The following is a 19,184-nucleotide window of genomic DNA, read 5'->3' on the forward strand; positions in this document are numbered from 1 at the left end:
ATGGGGGTGCGTGACTGCTCTGAGCAGCCAAGGAACGAATTCTTTAGGAGGCTGAGTGCCATTTCAGCTCAAGCCTTAACAGGGCAGGGCCAAAAGCAACTTGGAGGGGTGGGTGGAGCATCTCCATTGCAGCTTGGCCCCAAGAAATAGGATGTAGCAGCAGCTCAGCTTGTGGATGGTGCGCAACAATGTGGAGGCAGTTCAACAGCAACAAAGCTGGAGGGATGGAAGTGTACTGTGGCTACCTACCCCCAGAACAGGACACATTCCAACAGTGTTTCTAATTTCAAATGCAGTAGCCACGTGGGCCATAGTGGTGAATATTGTCTCCTCCTCTGTGGGGAGTGTAGCTGTGTGGATTCTAGGGAGTTCCCTCAGCTGGGCTTAGTGCCTTTGAGAACTGCGGGGGTCACCAGAGGTGAGGTCTGTAGCTGCCTAAGGTGGTGATGGGGGCTGCTGTGGTCCCCTCCTTACCTTTTCCCTGCAAGGAGAATTTCCTCCTGTTCCAACTGATCCTGATGTGGGGATAGGGTGGTGGAGGTGAGGTGTTTCATTCTGTTGTCTATGTGGCCATCCTGGGTTTCTGCACACTACAATGTTTCTAGTACACCTTTAATGTATTCTAACATCCTCCTTTAGTTATTTTCATCTAAATGTAGTTGCTTACTTATTGTTTTGGCTATCTTTGGGAGGGTGGTGGTGAGTATTGGGAGCTTCTAGTTAGGTTATCTTACTGATGTCATAAAATAGTGGATTTCAAATGCTCTCAACAAAAATAAACGATAAATATATTAGGTGATGAATATATTAATGAACCTGATTTGATCATTTCACAATGTATGCATGTATCAAATTGTCACATTGTACCCAATAAATATATATGTAATTATTATTTGTTGATTAAATAAAATAAAAAGTTTTTAAAAGACATAGAGTCGCTGAATGGATTAAAAAACAAGACCCAACTCTATGCTCTCTGCAAGAGACTTGCTTCTCCTTTAAGGATACACATAGATTGAAAGGGAAAGGTTGTAAAAAGATACTTCCTGCAAAGGGAAACCAAAAGAAATCGGTGGTAGCTATGCTTAAATCAGATAAAATAGACATTGTCAAAAACTAAAATGAGATAAAGAAGGTCATTATATAATGAAATAAAAAGGTCAATTCATGAAGAAGATATAATGTAAATACATATGCGTTCAACATCAGAGAATCTATATATTCATAACACAAATATTAATAGATCAGAAGAGATAGATTGCAATATAATAATAGCAGAAGATTTCAGAATCTCACTTTCAGCAACACAAAAATCATCTAGATAGAAAATAAGGAAACTTGGACTTGAACTACACTTTGGGTCAAATGAACCTAACAGACATATACAGAGCATTCCATTCAACGGCAGCAGAATACACATTCTTTTCATGCACACACACAGCATTTTTCACGCTAGATCATGCGTTAGGTCAGAAAACAAGTCTTAACAAATTTAAGAAAATTGAAATCATATCAAGTATTTTTTGATACCACAATGTCATGAAACTAGAAATCAAATTGTTAATTTGGAGAAGGAATTGCAGAACATTCAAAAATATATAGAAATTAGACAACCTCTTCCTAAACAATGGGTCAAAGAAGAAAATAAAAAGGAAATTAAAAATGTTTTTAGACAAATGAAAATAGAAGCAACATACCAAAACTTATGGGATGCAGCACAAGCAATTCTTTTTTTTTTCCCAAGCAAACTGTATCCAGCTTTATTAAAGATACTTTCCATAAATAATCATGGTATTTCAGGCAGGACATGGGCAGACAATCATTAACAGTATACAATAACTTTTATACTCCCTTCTTCAATGGACTACCAAAAATCAGAAAGCCACTATAAAACCCAATGAAGTATTCATCTTATGCTCTGAACAGGGAAAGTTTGGAGTGAGGGTTGACATTTCACATTTAGCATACTGTTTAACAACTTTTCACAAGCCGACCCTGACTTTCTGGAAGTGAAAAGAAAATGGCAGAATTTATCTGAAGATCCACAATCTGGAAATTGAACCACTTCTCTTTTGACAGGTGCCATCTCAGTGGCATCACTGGAAAGTCCAGATTGCTTCACACACTTGTAACCAATGATTGGGAGTCAGGTCCCAACAGATGTCTAGGCTTAAGGAAGTTAAGTCTACGCTGAAAGACGGAAAGGGAGAAGAGGACATAAAACGAATTTGTTTTTCCATACCACAAGGCTTTGTGACAAGGTGGTCATTTGTGTCAAAATCAGGGAATCCCTCCTTCTGGGAGCCAAGAGGAAGTCCCTCAAAACTAGAAGGGAAAGGTGTTTCCCCACATCAATCCAGCTTCAGAGACATTCTATTAGTGACATATGCCCCTTCCCCCCAAAACAACAATGAAGTGTTATGTGTGCTAACAACATAACTTAAAAAAAAAAAGTAAAACAAAATTCTGCATTTTTATAAAACTTGATAAAAAAAATCGTATTTCAAACTCTACAGTCACCAGAAGTACACAGTTATCAAAAATGCACACACTTCACTTGGCATCTCCAGCACCTTCAGCTTTCTGTGCCTGGTCTGTTTTGGCATCTCCGTTTTCTGCAGGGTTATTCCCCTCCTTGCCAGCATCAGCTTTTCCCTTTTTCCCTATGGGTATCTTCTCTCCTGTCTTTGCATGGGCCTTTTTAGGCTTGAGCTCTGGCTTTGGAGGAGCAGGTTTAGCAGATAACCTCATGATCTTCTCTGTGATTCATCCTTCATCACGACTTTATTTCCTTTAACATCCCCTTCAGCCTTTTTCTTGGGCATGCTGGCGGTGGTGACACACTTAAAAATTGTATTCTTGTATTAAGAATGTGTCCAGTTAGAATGCCGGCTGTTTTCCCTATCAGCTACATTAGTTCCAGTGAGGTTTATATCCTTCCTCCCATCACATGCCTGCTCATGCACACATATACATGCACACATACACATATCTCGCCCCCCACTCTCATCTTGTACATGTGAAATAAATTCTTCAAAATATCTTGGTTTTGGCCTTCAGTTACTCCTGTTGTTGGCCCAATCTTCAGTTTTTCCTAACCTTAGAGATTTCACTTTGTTGCAAGTTAGGGTATGTCAAGAAGCAGTTATTTGAGTCAGGTGATGGCCTATCATCCTAGAGTGCATTTTTTCTCCAGCCAGATGAGCTCATGGTGAACTCTTGGACTGAGATCTAGCTCTTGCTAGAACCATATTTGTTTCTGCAAGTAGGGCTTTCCAGAGCAAACACTCAGATCTAAATCAAGAAAGGAAGCATATCAGAGAAGGAATAAGTGAAGGTAAAACAAAAATTTTTATTTTTCTTATTCTTAATTGATAGAATACTTTGTTCAAAATAATAGTTGAAACAATGTATTAGATTATGTATGCTTATATATATCTTAGTGTATGTTTCTGTTTAAGTGAAATAAATGACAGCAATGATACAAGAGATGGAAGGGAGGAATTAGAATTACTTTTTATTATAAAACACTTGTACTCCAGTGAATTAAGATAGTGTTATTTGAAAGTGGGCTTGGATTAATTGTAAATGTATATTGCAAATTCTTGGGCAACCTCTAAAAATAGTTCAAAAAGAGTTATAACGTACGTTAAGAAAGGAGAGAAAAGATAATAATATTAAAGATTCGATTAAAGCTATGCACTATTGGAAGTGGGAGCCATGCACCACTGGGGGATCTGAAAGATCTGTCACCCTAGCGAGGAAGAGACTCTAAATGATAGGAATGGGAATTCATTGGAATGTTAGCTTTTTCTTAGGAAATAAGTATAGATCCGAAATCCTTTGAAACTTGGCAGTTTGGGCAGGGGTGTAGGGGAGAGGTACAGGGAGGAAGGGTATGAAATTGCTGAAAACAAAAAGTTCTACACACAAACACAGCTTCACACACAAGAATCTCCTGGTTTTGTTCTCTTTCTAGAGTGGAAAGAATGCAAGAGCTAAAGCACCTAACCTTCTCCACCTAAAGACCAGAACTAAATAGGGTGCAAAAAATTGGTGGAGGGAGGAATTAGGCATGATTGCCCTGGGATAACCCCAAGCCCTCTCTAAAACCCTGCTTCGTTAGACCTTAGTCCAATACAGATGTTCCTCCTGCTTCCTGCACCCTGCTCTCCCATCCACAATCCTGTGGATTCCTCTTTTACCCATCACAACTACTCCACCTCCCCTCCTCAAAGATATGACTCACCCTAAGATTGGTGCTCTTATGGCAGCCTGGATCTCCTCACTGTGTGTCACAGGATCTTTAATTACAGGGGCTCTTCCTTTCCCTAGTTCTAGTAATCTGGGGACTCAGTTCATTTTGTACGCTGTAGCCAGGGCCTACTAGGTGCTCCCATGCCTCCACCCACAACCCCTAGCGAAGCTGCGCACACCTCATTATGAGATCTATAAATTTCCTTCAACCAAGATGTGTTGAGCAGCCACTGTGTGCTTGCCACTGCCCCCAAAGAGCTCACAGTCTAGTAGGAAAGACCTACAAGTAAGGAGTTGTGAGTGCTGTGACAAAAGGAACAGACTGTAGAGGAGCTGGGATGGGCGGTGCTGAGTGTGGAAGAGATGGTTAGCAAAAGATCCACCGTGTAGTTGATGCTTGACCTGCTTTTGAAAAGAAAATAAGCAAAGAAAGAGAGGCGGAGGAGGGACAGGGAAAGGCCGATGGTCCAGAGCATGGAATGTAGGGAACTGTCAGGGAGTGACTGGACTGAGGACTGGATTGTGGAAGAGGGAAAGGAAAATGCTGCTGGAGAGAAGACAGGAAGAGGGGATCTTAAAGAACCTTGTAGAAGCCAGCTGTGAAGTTTAGACTACATGCTGGGGTAATGGGAAATAGCTGAAGGGGTTACAAAGGGATCACGATTTCTGCATTAGAGAGACTAATTTTCTATCAACACTGAGCAGAGAGTGAGAAGGGATGTGGGAAGAGGTAGCAAAGAGATCCTGAGAACCATAGAAGACATTATATACAGTCTGAACTGACTCCTCTGTCCCTCTAGGAACAAAGAAGAAGAGGAGCTATGTTGTAGTAGTTGGTTGTTTTAATCACTTCCTATTCACCCTGTTGGAGTGGGAGGGATTCCTGCCTTAGGATTATGCACATGGCTAAACATATGACAAATGATACTGGCCTAATGAGACTGACAGAAATGTATTAATTACATACACTTACAGGATGGAGGATAAGGACACTAAATGCCATGCAGGGCCACGTGGGGGTTGCAGTTGGGAACAGACTGAATAAGAGGGGCCATGTGAGGCAGGCTTTGCAGTATCAAAAGGTTGAGGTGACCCCTGGTTACCACGAAAGGATGTGACTGCCTTCTTTGAATAATTCCAGGGCTGGCAGAGAGCTGAAACTTGCTATTCAGGAATAAGCAGGAACTGTGGCTGGCTGTCTTGATGTGGAGGGTTGTTTGCAGGAGCAGAGTGAGGGAGGAAACTTGTGGTCAGGCCATGTGAGGCCATCCCAGTTTTACCAGATGTCAGGGAAGCACAAAATGTTGGGATTAATTTTAGGTCTTACAGCACAGATCAACCCTTGATGCCTTGACATTGATTTTAACCTAAATTTAGATGGAAGAGCCGGGCTCTGGGGTCCCTTGTGATGTTCCATATGTGACGTGGCAATGGCTGGATTGTATGGTCAGAGGCTGCAGATCACACGTGAGAGCCAGTACCCAGCACAACAGTAAAACCACAAACCACAATAAAGGCAAACAGTGACATCTTATTGTTTTGTTTTTGTTTTTCAATTTCTCTGAGGCCTGGGTGATGATTACTGGGACCACCAGATCTGGCCAGAGATGATTCTTTCTGAACTTTCTTTCAGTACATATGCTACTACTTGAGTAGGAGTAAGAAGTGAGGAAAAAAACTAATGAAGTTATCTATCTTTCCTAATCTCTTAACCAAGGTATTTCCAGCATTTTGCTGAGAAGAAGACTTTTTGAAGATCACGATGGCCCTTCATTTCTTGTTTGATTTTTCTGGATAAAGCAGCATGATAACCTGAAAGGAAAGCATAAATATCTGGAGGAGTTCCAAAGGCACCTGGGGAGAGTTAGCACTGGAGGCTTGAATAAAAGTGTTTACCTCTTCTTATTCTCCAAATCTCAGTGAAATAATAATTAGAAAAAAAACAGATCCAGTGTAGCACCGACTGTCACTGGGATCAGGTATGAGTTGCCTGTTGCTGACAGATCATGGAAAACAATAAGAATTTGGTAGAAAATACAAAGCTAGAAAAAGAGATTGGTGGTAAAATATAAAAGAGCAGGGTTTTATATATTTAAAAAATAAGTTGCTCTTACAACTGTTGGCCAAGCCCTATAGACAAAGTTGGCGCTGGAAGATGGTGCAGGTAGAAGGCCACAAGCATAGGAATTCAATATGGGGCTGTAGAAGCTCAGAGGCCACATGTCATCTGGGACAAAGCTGAAAGGAGTGCTCTATGAAATGGAGATTCCAATGCAGAAGGACGAGGGCAATGCCCAGGAATCTTACAACTTGGACAAGACAAAGATGCACCCCCAGATGCAGAAAGCAGCTCAGCAGAGCCCATCCTGACCCACGTCCCTCATCCTGTCCTCCACAAAATCCGTGGAGGCAGGGCTTCTGGACCCAGAATCTGTATTCACTGCTTTTTAATACATGACTTCTCTTTCAGTGGTACAAAGATTTCTTGTGGTAAACCATCTAGTATAAACACTTAAATAATCACTTCAATCCTTAGAATATCTAATTCAAGTGCTACTAAAGTATGCCTAAAACTCTCATAGGAAACTGATGACTGTAAGTTTATTTCTTAATAAAAATATATTTTGCATATATATATATACACACACACACACATTATCTATGTATGTATGTATGTATGTATGTATGTATGTATGTATCTATCTATCTATCTATCTATCTATCTATCTATCTATCTATCTGTCTATGATCTATCTATCTCTGGATAGAGTAAATAACAGAAAAACCTTAAAAAGTTACTTATGAGAGCCTGTGAGAAAAAGCATCCAACTCCATTTAGCCCCTCAATGTTGCCAGCAGGCTACTCCCAACCTCCCAGGCAGCTGTGTCTAAGCATATAGACCTTCCTCTTTATGCTCCATTCCTCATGTTCCCAAGAGGGCTACTTCACCTCCCTTCTATGTCTGCTTTAGGAAGGAAAGAAAGGAGAAATAAGGCTTAGGGCTAGAATCAGGAAGTAAAGGCTTTCCCAGAAACCTCCACACTTGTGCTTAGGTTGTATTAGACAGAACTGTGTCACATAGACACTGCTACTTGTAAGAGACACTGGGAAACCATGTCTAGCACTTACAGCCTCGAGTGTTCCTGCTGTCCTACATTCAAAGACATTACTCTGTACATATTAACCTTCACTATTTAGATGAACTACAACTGGAACTGGGTCTAGGATACAGGGAAATGAAGGAAAGGGGGCGCTGGAATCCAATAGACATGGGTTGGAACCCAAACACCAGCAATTGACAGCTGTATGCATGGACATATTTATTGTTTCTCCTTAAAAATATTTCCTTTTTATTTAAAGGACATGAAATGCCTTTTAGTTGTGCCTGTAAAGGCTGTGAATCTTGCATTTGCCTGTGATCCTTAGTAGTAGGGTAAGCCCACATCTGGCATATGTGCTGGCCAAAATTACCCTGAATAAGTGCATGACAACTCTCAATCTGTTTCTTCTTTCTGTAAAATGGGAAAGTGGCCATTGTACTGGACAGTTTTAAGGACTCTATAAAACCATGTAGGCAACATAAAAAATCAAAATATCCCTGGACACTTTGGGAGGCCAAGGTGGGTGGATCACCTGAGGTCAGGAGTTCGAGACCAGCCTGTCCAACATGGTGAAACCCAGTCTCTACTAAAAATACAAAAATTAGCCAGGTGTGGTTGTGGTGGTGCACACCTGTAATCCCAGCTACTTGGGAGGCTGAGGCAGGAGAATTGCTTGAACCTGGGAGGTGGAGGTTGCAGTGAGCCGAGATTACACCATTGCACTCCAGCCTGGCAACAAGAGCCAAACTCTGTAAAAAAAACAAACAAACAAAAAACAACATGAAAAAAAGAAATCCCTGGAAATTTACATTTTTAACGACCAATTACTTTGGAGTACAGCGTTGCACATGGATTATTTTTCCAAGGACTGTCAACCCACAAAAATGTTTTCAAACCTCAGTTTTGAGAGGCCTCTCTCAAACTGCGTGTTTTAATGAAAACTCATTTAAAAGCATTCATTGCATCTGACCACCTCATAGGCTTGGTCAGGTATTTTTTGAAGAATTACACATTGCTTGGCATTTGAGCAATGCTAAGTGGGCCTATTGACATCACCAGCAATCTAGAAATTAGAATTATTTGATTCCATAGTTATGTTTGTAACTAAGAGATTGTTATTATTTTATTTCAAAGCTACCCTAACTTCCTGCATGTCTCCAGTTTTTCTGGTGGAGCTGAACTAATCCAAGTGTATTATGAACACAAGCAAGTAAGTTATTTTAAAAAATGAACCTACTTGTACTAAAAATTTACAGGTAGAAGGGTTGTCTACTAACCATATTATCTAGAACTATGTGGATCTTTAGAACGTTAAATTAGATGGTGGTAAAAAAAAAAAAAATCACCTCTTACCAGGTGCAGCAAACACAAAATACAGTAAACAAGCAAACATATCTTTGTGCCATAATTTGTTACCAAAATATTCTTTGTGGGATTGTGGGATTTCCACTACTTTTTTTTCTTCTCTCTCTCTGTGTGTGTGTGTGTGTGTGTGGTGTGTTCTCCTGTCTCTAGAGATGTAGATTAGAATTTTAAATTAAAATGTTCAGATAACTAGTTACAATCAAATTTATCCCCAAGAGTGGAAGGAAAGTCCAATGGAGAAATTGTTTTGTAAATTAAAGACATTACTGCTCAAGCCTAAAATGATGTTAGTGGGGATTTTAATGTTTTTACCTGGATTCAGATTAAAAGTCATCAGTTTTCCCTCTCATCAACAGTTTATTTATTCATCCATTATATTTTTATATTTTTATGGATTGATAAACCCAACACTATACTAATTAACCCAATTTATAAGATAATCTATAACCTCATTTAGGTTAGAAGGGTTTTTTGGCAAATGTTCACTCTAGAAAACTGGGTTGTAAGAATATGGGCCATCTCAAATTTATTTGTGTGTGTGTAAAAGGAAAGGCTTCATATCTAAAATAACTTTACCTAAGTATACGAAATTGTTTGAGGGTAATGAAAGAGAAGAACAACTGTAAAAGGGCCAAGGACAGAGGGATGGGCAAATGAAGGAAAGGCGGAGAGGGAGACCAAGAGCTGAGGGGGAAAATTCTGTGGAGGAGTGTGGGAAAGGGGTGGAGCTGGCAACCTTGCCTTAATTGCTGAGTGATAGCCCAAGGGATACAAAAGACTGGCTGAGCCAGGTAGGGAAAGCAGCCTAAAGCCCGGGACAGGCACACAGGCCCAGGTCTGTAGGCCACAGCAGCTGCAGTCCTGAAAGGCTATAACACCGAGACCTCCAGGAGAGACCAGGCCCAGGATGCCTCGCCTGTTTTTGTTCCACCTGCTAGGAGTCTGTTTACTATTGAACCAATTTTCTAGAGCAGTCGCGGACTCATGGATGGACGACGTTATTAAATTATGCGGCCGTGAATTAGTTCGCGCGCAGATTGCCATTTGCGGCATGAGCACCTTGGGCAAAAGGTCTCTGAGCCAGGAAGATGCTTCTCTGAAACCTAGACCAGTGGCAGGTGAGAGCTCGCCCCCGCCCCGCCCCCGGCCTTCCCGCACTTCCCATTGGTTACTCTGGGGCGGCCGTCCAATTGGAACGGCGGCCTGCACGTCCCACTCGAGATCTCATTGGCTGCCAGCGCTCAGCTCCTACTCCGCTGTGGCTGGTCCCCAAAGTTTGGGCTTTTCCTTTGCCAGGTGATCTTATTCAAAGTCTCACTGGGAATCTCACCGGACGGAGGGAAAGCACTGAGAATAGGAAGCTGCTTCACCCGAGAGTTCCTCGGTGCCCTTTCCGCAAGGCAGCCAGAGCGACGGGGTGGAAAGGAAGGGGAAGCCTCAGAGGAGGTGACGCTGCCCGGAGACCCGCAGGAGGCCGGGCGCACTCCTGCACCCCACAGGAAAGCCAGGCGGCCAGACAGCGGGCGTGCTGGTGGGTCACCTGGACAGGGCATCTCGGATAGAGAGGAAAGGGGACAAACACTGAGGCGGTGCTCTGGTTATCAAGCCTGTTTGCGCGCCTGTAGGACGGGGCAACACTCTGAGGTGTCTGTGAGGGTCCCGTAATGAGAAGACAGGAAGGGCCTTACACTTAATGACTCTCCTAGTCCAAAAGTTGGGCTGTGGCCTTTGCCATGGGAAACATTCTTTAAAACAAACAACAAAAAAATCTCAAAGGAAAGAGTCTGGCCCCCCACTTCTTTGATCTGGGTATTGAAGTTCATTTGTGAGACAGGGGTTGGAAGAGAAAGGAAAGGCTTGAATGCCTATAGGAGAAACTCAAGAGGACCAGAGAGAAGGGAAGCAGGTCCTTCAGACCATCATAGCTGAAGACCCTACTGATGCTTTCAAGCATTTGGAAGCTGCAGTGGGTTTGCCTTAAAAGCAAGATCTTAGAGTTGAGTAAGCTCAATCTGAAATGGCTTTAAAAATGTTTTTGTATTTATAAAGTAGCAGTGGAAACTCACAGAGGTATAGACTAGTCTAAGAAGTGTAATGGATCATATTAAATTCAGAGAAAGTAACAGCAGTTTGCAAATACTAAGTGTTTTGTATTAATATGACATGTAATTTATGATAAATCACAACTAAATTTTATAGGCTATGTGCATATACTATATATAAATGACTCTAACAGAAATACATTTACTTCTCTTTTATGAGATTTAAAGTATGCTTCTAAAGTTATTTACTTTTCTACATTGTTTGTTAGAGTTTGATTTATTTAATGGCAGTTTTTACATGACTTTTGTGTAACATTAGTACAAAAGTACCGCAAAGTCTAGAAATTTACTGGTTCAAAGTAGAGAAGACCAGAATTGCTTTATTATTCCACTTTTTCTGACTATAAAAGTAGCAATGCTCATATTAAAGACAAATGTACATTAATGCAGGGTGAAAAATGAGAAGCACTCATAGATATTAGAGACTTTGAAAAGTATATATGAATTTTATGAGAAAATGCAATTATGTTAAACAAGTCAGTGGAAAGAAATGTTAACATTTGGATAGGTACATGTGTATCTTTTGCATTTTCACTCACCATTTTACTTTTAGCAGTTTCTCACATTGTTATTATCCCAAAACACAATTTAAAATTCCTGTGTACTATTTTTTGTCATAAATCTGCCACATATACTTAAGGATTGTTTGGTGGATATTTAGTTTATTTCTAAATTGTTGCTGAAAATAGTTCATTGAGCACATTTGTATATAGATATGGCTACATTTTTGTTTCCTTTGAAGAGACATGAGATTACAAAGTATTTTTAAAGAATTTTCTTTATTGCTGTGCAGTATAATTTAACTGAAAGTAACCAAAGGAAATATTGCCTGCAGGTGGAGATTAAGACAAATGTTTACCATTACTAGGTAGGAATCATTTTGGAAGTACATGTCAGTAATTTGTGATTAATATGAGTTTTCAGACTTCTACTGTTAGGTAGTTGCTGTTTGCTTTCACATTATTACGTTGTTAGCCATCCATTTCATCCTACAATATGTGCCAAAATAATATTCACTGCATCCCTTTTAAAAATAAGATACGCTTTAAACCAGAAGAGGCCTATTTTAGTGAGATTTACATCCAAAATACAGTGAATAAGGGTGTTTGTATGAATTCAGACAGAATATTTTCTTTGAGCCTAGGTTCCATAGCTAAAGGTGTTATGGATTATGAAATATTTCAAAACAGGTTTAAAAAATATAATTTTAGTAAAAGTACAAAATACACAGCCTATGAATAAACTTAATACAAACTATAACTGTTTTGGCTGACTCATTTAACTGGCTTTAAGTATGTAAAAAATTACCATCAGCTTCTTTCAGCATTTAATAAGGCTCCAACTACAGAAAGTTTAGGTTGGATCAGAGAGGTTCTTATGATGAAATCGAATTAAACTTAGGATGTCTTACTGAGGGGAAGTGCCAAAACCTCTCATTTAACCAAAAACGATATAAATTCTCATCTGTCATTTCCAGTTTAGAACATGAATGAGGGGGAGTGTTGGGAGGAAAGATGAAATACTACAGTTGTTTTTTTTTATTCCTCTGTCAAACTCCAACTGTTGAATTTTGTTGTTGGCTAAAAGGAGAACAACTGAGTCTCTTGCCACAAAACTCAGGAAATGATCAGCCCCAGAACTACCGCTGTCTAGGTGAAGGGTCGTGGTTTCCTCTGATCAGCAGGCATCAGTGGTTAACCAGGTGTCTGCCTTCCGCACTTAGATTTACTCCCCTCTTCTCTTTCTTTTCCTTATTTCAAGAGTAATGCCTTGGTATTGGATAGTTTTGCTGTCCAGGAAGAAGAGCAGCAAGACCTGATCTGGGTTTACACTATAATTTAAACATCATCAGTGTTTCTAATTTCTTTGTGAAATAAAACTATTCAGTTGTATAATTAGGACAGCTAAGGTTAGGAGAGGGTTTAACTCACTGTAAGCTTTTTGAGTGCAAGAAACATTTAAATAAATTTATATCTTTTAACTGGCAGTGCCAGAGACATGGAAACAGGTAATGAATGTTCATCTGAGCTGAATGGGTACAAAGATGGAGGGAATTGTCAGCTGGGTGTCCAGCAGGTTCCCAGCCCAAGTCCCAGCCTTCACATTTGGCCAGCCTGGGTTGTTGTGTAAGAACAGGCTCCCTTCCTAGGGGAAACACAGATCTTGCATAGTGCATGATCTGCAGCTTTGGAACAAACCTCAAACAGAAAATATTAGTACACATACTCCACAGCAGATATGAATCTCTTCTTAAATCAGTGATTTTTGGTTAGTGTTCTTTTAACCCACTTCTCTCTTTCATATAAAATACTATTGATTTGGAGTAAATACTCTGGTGAAGACGAATTGTTAAATAGATGGTTGAGGAACATCAGAGACTTCTTTCTCCTGCTGATTAGATCACAGGTGTTGGAAATTCTGCCTCTTTAACTTTATCCTCCAGGAGTAACTTCCCACCATGAAACATTCAATAGCTTAAAGTAATATCTTTTTCAAGGGTTACTATCACAACTGATAATATCATAAATCACAGCTTAGCAATGGAAGAAAATGACTTAAGTAAAAAGAATCCAAGAAAATGACCACTATCTGTGGCCAAACTGTTTTCAATAACTTATATGACTTCAGAAAGATGACAGAGTAATGTCAGGGAGAGTCAAAAGTACTATGATAAAAGCACTGAGGGGATCATGAAGAGAGATGAGTGAGCACCAATGGGGTAAAGCAGAGCCTTGGTAAAATTATGGTACTTTAAGGTGTCCAACTGTAAGAAAGCTAAGTGTTTAGATATTAGGATGCTTACTTATTTTGTTTCAACGTTTAACTTAGATTGAGGCAATGCTTTCTTTTTTGTCTGTGCAAACATTCACAGTTTTTCTGAGTGCTCTTTGACATGAATATACCCTCACATACACCTTTTTTTTTAAATTTAACAGAAATTGTGCCATCCTTCATCAACAAAGATACAGAAACCATAAATATGATGTCAGAATTTGTTGCTAATTTGCCAAAGGAGCTGAAGTTAACCCAGTCTGAGATGCAGCCAGCATTACCACAGCTACAACAACATGTACCTGTATTAAAAGATTCCAATCTTAGCTTTGAAGAATTTAAGAAAATTATTCGCAATAGACAAAGTGAAGCCGCAGACAGCAGTCCTTCAGAACTAAAATACTTAGGCTTGGATACTCATTCTCGAAAAAAGAGACAACTCTACAGTGCATTGTCTAACAAATGTTGCCATGTTGGTTGTACCAAAAGATCCCTTGCTACCTTTTGCTGAGATGAAGCTAATTGTGCCCATCTCATCTAATATTCACACATAGTCTTGATGACAGTTTCACTGATGCTTCTGTCAGGTCCCACCAATTCTTAGAATATCTAAGAAACCTTTGTTGATGTTTAGATTTTTTTATTTGGTGTGTAAGAAAATGTTCTTTGTATGATTAAATGACACTTTTTATGCTGAAAATTCTTTTTGCCTTTTTATTAACAGTATGATTATGTTGTGTTATTGTTTTTAATGCTGTTAACTTAAAATTACAATAAAACCTCTACCACTTTAACCATACATAGTAACAATACAGTACCTAACACCAGATACATGAAATGGACCAAAATGTGTTTATTGATATTAACTCTTAGATTGGATATACATAAAGCCATAAAACTTGAACTTTCCTAATAGATTACAAAACGTTCTTCTGTCATATTGAAATACTCATTGCAAATAATCGGATTGGACACTAAACCAATTTAATTTAGTTGAGGCCATATAAACTCAAGCACTTTTTTTCCCTTTTTAATTTCTTTTTTTTTCTAGTATAGTCTGAAGGGAACTCAAGTACTTTTCAAGCTAGGGTTCTGTTCTCAGTTCTAGTGTCTAAGAAACTTAAAAGTAAATTATTTTTTAAGGAGAAAAAGGAATAGACATAATTTGAACAGAACAAACAAGTCTATATCATATATTACAGAAGAAATAGTATAATGAGGGAACATAATTTATGTTCACTTCTTTAGAATTTACTATTTCTGTAAGCAAAATTACTGAAATAGTATGAACACCTGTTAGAAAAGTAAATTGACATAGTTATCAACTGAGTCGATTTTACTGGTTCTGTCTTTTTTTCTTTTTTAAAAATTATACTTTAAGTTCTTGGTTACATGTGCAGAACGTGCAGATTTGTTACATAGATATACATGTTCCGTGGTGGTTTGCTTCACCCATCAACCCATCACCTACAGTAGGTATTTCTCCTAATGCTATCACTCCTCTAGCCCCCCACCCCCAAACAGGCCACGGTGTGTGATGTTCCCCTCCCTGTGTCCATGCGTTCTCATTGTTCAACTCCCACGTACGAGTGAGAACATGTGGTGTTTGGTTTTCCGATCTTGTGATAGTTTGCTGAGAATGATGGTTTCCAGCTTCATCCATGACCCTGCAAAGGACATGAACTCATCCTTTTTTATGGCTGCATAGTATTCCATGGTGTATATGTGCCACAGTTTGTTAATCCAGTCTACCATTGATGGACATTTGGGTTGGTTCCAAGTCTTTGCTATTGTGAATAGTGCCGCAATAAACACATGTGCATGTGTCTTTATTGTAGAATGATTTATAATCCTTTGGGTATACACCCAGTAATGGGATTGCTGGGTCAAATGGTATTTCTAGTTCTAGATCCTTGAGGAATTGCCACACTGTCTTCCACAATGGTTGAACTAGTTTACAGTCCCACCAACAGTGTAAAAGTGTTCCTATTTCTCTACATCCTCTCCAGCACCTGTTGTTTCCTGACTTTTTGATGAGCGCCATTTTAACTGGCATGAGATGGTATCTCATTGTGGTTTTGATTTCCATTTCTCTGATCAGTGATGATGAGCATTTTTTCATGTGTCTGTTGGCTGCACAGATGTCTTCTTTTGAGAAGTGTCTGTTCATATCCTTTGCCTACTTTTTAATGGGTTTGTTCACATTTTAAAGTTTTAAACAAATCAGCACGGTTTTGGGGCAGTGGACTCATTAGATGACTCTGACAGTATAGATAAATTTTATATTTAAATAGGACCCTTGTTTATAATCCTGATTTCTTCAGGAAAAAAATCTATTCAGACCAGATCTTTTTCACTCATATAAGCCTGAGGGCTTACTTGAAATAAACTAATAAATTCTTTTAATTCTCAATAAGAAATATGATCTATGTCCCTCATATATTTGAGGATGGCCCAGTCATCATCTGTCAAATGTCGAACATTTGTAACTTTTCTAATAATAACTGTCTAGGGCTTCAGGATGGTCAGAGTCAGTGACTTACAGGAGTTTTCAACAAGACAGTTTCTGGCAGAGCCTTCTCAAAAGTGATGTTTTAAAGGTATTTTTATGGGTGACAAAATCTGGGAAACAGTCCACGTGCAGTGCTGTTCTACAATGTAATTGATTATATAAAGTGAATTTCTAGGTGCCTCTTCATATCATGCAAAAATCCTTTCTAAAAATTGCTTTCTATTTTATGTGCTCTGGATATTAAATCTTTATCTGCTATATTATTTGTAATCATTTCCTCTAATTCTGTGAGTTTTTTTTTTTTTTTTTTTATTATACTTTAGGGTTTTAGGGTACATGTGCACAATGTGCAGGTTTGTTACATATGTATCCATGTGCCATGTTGATTTCCTGCACCCATTAATTCGTCATTTAGCATTAGGTGTATCGCCTAATGCTGTCCCTCCCCCCTTCCCCCACCCCACAACAGTCCCCGGAGCGTGATGTTCCCCTTCCTGTGTCCATGAGTTCTCATTGTTCAATTCCCACCTATGAGTGAGAACATGCGGTGTTTGGTTTTTTGTCCTTGCGATAGTTTACTGAGAATGATGTTTTCCAGTTTCATCCATGTCCCTACAAAGGACACGAACTCATCATTTTTTATGGCTGCATAGTATTCCATGGTGTATATGTGCCACATTTTCTTAATCCAGTCTATCGTTGTTGGACATTTGGGTTGGTTCCAACTCTTTGCTATTGTGAATAGTGCCGCAATAAACATACGTGTGCATGTGTCTTTATAGCAGCATGATTTATAGTCCTTTGGGTATATACCCAGTAATGGGATGGCTGGGTCAAATGGTATTTCTAGTTCTAGATCCCTGAGGAATCGCCACACTGACTTCCACAATGGTTGAACTGGTTTACAGTCCCACCAACAGTGTAAAAGTGTTCCTATTTCTCCACATCCTCTCCAGCACCTGTTGTTTCCTGATTTTTTAATGATGGCCATTCTAACTGGTGTGAGATGGTATCTCACTGTGGTTTTGATTTGCATTTCTCTGATGGCCAGTGATGAGGAGCATTTCTTCATGTGTTTTTTGGCTGCATAAATGTCTTCTTTTGAGAAGTGTCTGCTCATGTCCTCTGCCCACTTTTTGATGGGGTTGTTTGTTTTTTTCTTGTAAATTTGTTTGAGTTCATTGTAGATTCTGGATATTAGCCCTTTGTCAGATGAGTAGGTTGCAAAAATTTTCTCCCATTGTGTAGGTTGCCTGTTCACTCTGATGATAGTTTCTTTTGCTGTGCAGAAGCTCTTTAGTTTAATGAGATCCCATTTGTCGATTTTGGCTTTTGTTGCCATTGCTTTTGGTGTTTTAGACATGAAGTCCTTGCCCACGCCTATGTCCTGAATGGTATTGCCTAGGTTTTCTTGTAGGATTTTAATGGTTTTAGGTCTAACATATAAGTCCTTAATCCATCTTGAATTAATTTTTGTATAAGGTGTAAGGAAGGGATCCAGTTGCAGCTTTCTACATATGGCTAGCCAGTTTTCCCAGCACCATTTATTAAATAGGGAATCCTTTCCCCATTTCTTGTTTTTGTCAGGTTTGTCAAAGATCAGATAGTTGTAGCTATGCGGCATCATTTCTGAGGGCTCTGTTCTGTTCCATTGATCTATGTCTCTGTTGTGGTACCAGTACCATGCTGTTTTGGTTACTGTAGCCTTGTAGTATAGTTTAAAGTCAGGTAGCGTGATGCCTCCAGCTTTGTTCTTTTGGCTTAGGATTGACTTGGCGATGCGGGCTCTTTTTTGGTTCCATATGAACTTTAAAGTAGTTTTTTCCAATTCTGTGAAGAAAGTCATTGGTAGCTTGATGGGGATGGCATTGAATCTATAAATTACCTTGGGCAGTATGGCCATTTTCACGATATTGATTCTTCCAACCCATGAGCATGGAATGTTCTTCCATTTGTTTGTATCCTCTTTTATTTCATTGAGCAGTGGTTTGTAGTTCTCCTTGAAGAGGTCCTTCACATCCCTTGTAAGTTGGATTCCTAGGTATTTTATTCTCTTTGAAGCAATTGTGAATGGGAGTTCACTCATGATTTGGCTCTCTGTTTGTCTGTTATTGGTGTACAAGAATGCTTGTGATTTTTGTACATTAATTTTGTATCCTGAGACTTTGCTGAAGTTGCTAATCAGCTTAAGGAGATTTTGGGCTGAGACAATGGGGTTTTCTAGATATACAATCATGTCACCTGCAAACAGGGACAATTTGACTTCCTCTTTTCCTAATTGAATACCCTTTATTTCCTTCTCCTGCCTGATTGCTCTGGCCAGAACTTCCAGCACTATGTTGAATAGTAGCGGTGAGAGAGGGCATCCCTGTCTTGTGCCAGTTTTCAGAGGGAATGCTTCCAGTTTTTGCCCATTCAGTATGATATTGGCTGTGGGTTTGTCATAGATAGCTCTTATTATTTTGAGATACGTCCCATCAATACCTAATTTATTGAGAGTTTTTAGCATGAAGGGCTGTTGAATTTTGTCAAAGGCCTTTTCTGCATCTATTGAGATAATCATGTGGTTTTTGTCTTTGGTTCTGTTTATATGCTGGATTACATTTATTGATTTGCGTATGTTGAACCAGCCTTGCATCCCAGGGATGAAGCCCACTTGATCATGGTGGATAAGCTTTTTGATGTGCTGCTGGATTCGGTTTGCCAGTATTTTATTGAGGATTTTTGCATCAATGTTCATCAAGGATATTGGTCTGAAATTCTCTTTTTTGGTTATGTCTCTGCCAGGTTTTGGTATCAGGACGATGCTGGCTTCGTAAAATGTGTTAGGGAGGATTCCCTCTTTTTCTATCGATTGGAATAGTTTCAGAAGGAATGGTACCAGTTCCTCCTTGTACCTCTGGTAGAATTCAGCTGTGAATCCATCAGGTCCTGGACTCTTTTTGGTTGGTAAGCTATTGATTATTGCCACAATTTCAGAACCTGTTATTGGTCTATTCAGAGATTCAACTTCTTCCTGGTTTAGTCTTGGGAGGGCGTATTTGTCGAGGAATTTATCCATTTCTTCCAGATTT

The 19,184-nt window shown here is 39.4% G+C and overlaps 1 protein-coding gene and 1 pseudogene across 3 annotated transcripts in view; one reads left to right on the forward strand and one right to left on the reverse strand.

Moving 5' to 3' along the window:
- LOC129490800 (prorelaxin H2) overlaps positions 1-14,294 on the forward strand; it is a 26,119-nt gene extending 11,825 nt beyond the window's left edge. Inside the window, exons 1-2 of one of the 3 annotated variants that reach the window (XM_063609212.1) lie at positions 9,632-9,842; positions 13,763-14,294. In XM_063609212.1, coding sequence (XP_063465282.1) covers positions 9,632-9,842; positions 13,763-14,109 — 558 coding nt within the window. In that variant the 3' untranslated portion in view covers positions 14,110-14,294. Of the gene's footprint in view, positions 1-9,631; positions 9,843-10,100; positions 10,256-13,762 lie in introns of those variants that run through there. The other 2 variants (XM_063609214.1, XM_063609213.1) reach the window with 2 other exon arrangements.
- On the reverse strand, positions 2,372-2,825 carry LOC129490427 (non-histone chromosomal protein HMG-17-like; annotated as a pseudogene).
- Positions 14,295-19,184: the final 4,890 nt, after the last annotated feature.

Source organism: Symphalangus syndactylus, chromosome 9 (assembly GCF_028878055.3).
Source record: "Symphalangus syndactylus isolate Jambi chromosome 9, NHGRI_mSymSyn1-v2.1_pri, whole genome shotgun sequence".
Classification (NCBI taxonomy): Eukaryota; Metazoa; Chordata; class Mammalia; order Primates; family Hylobatidae; genus Symphalangus; species Symphalangus syndactylus.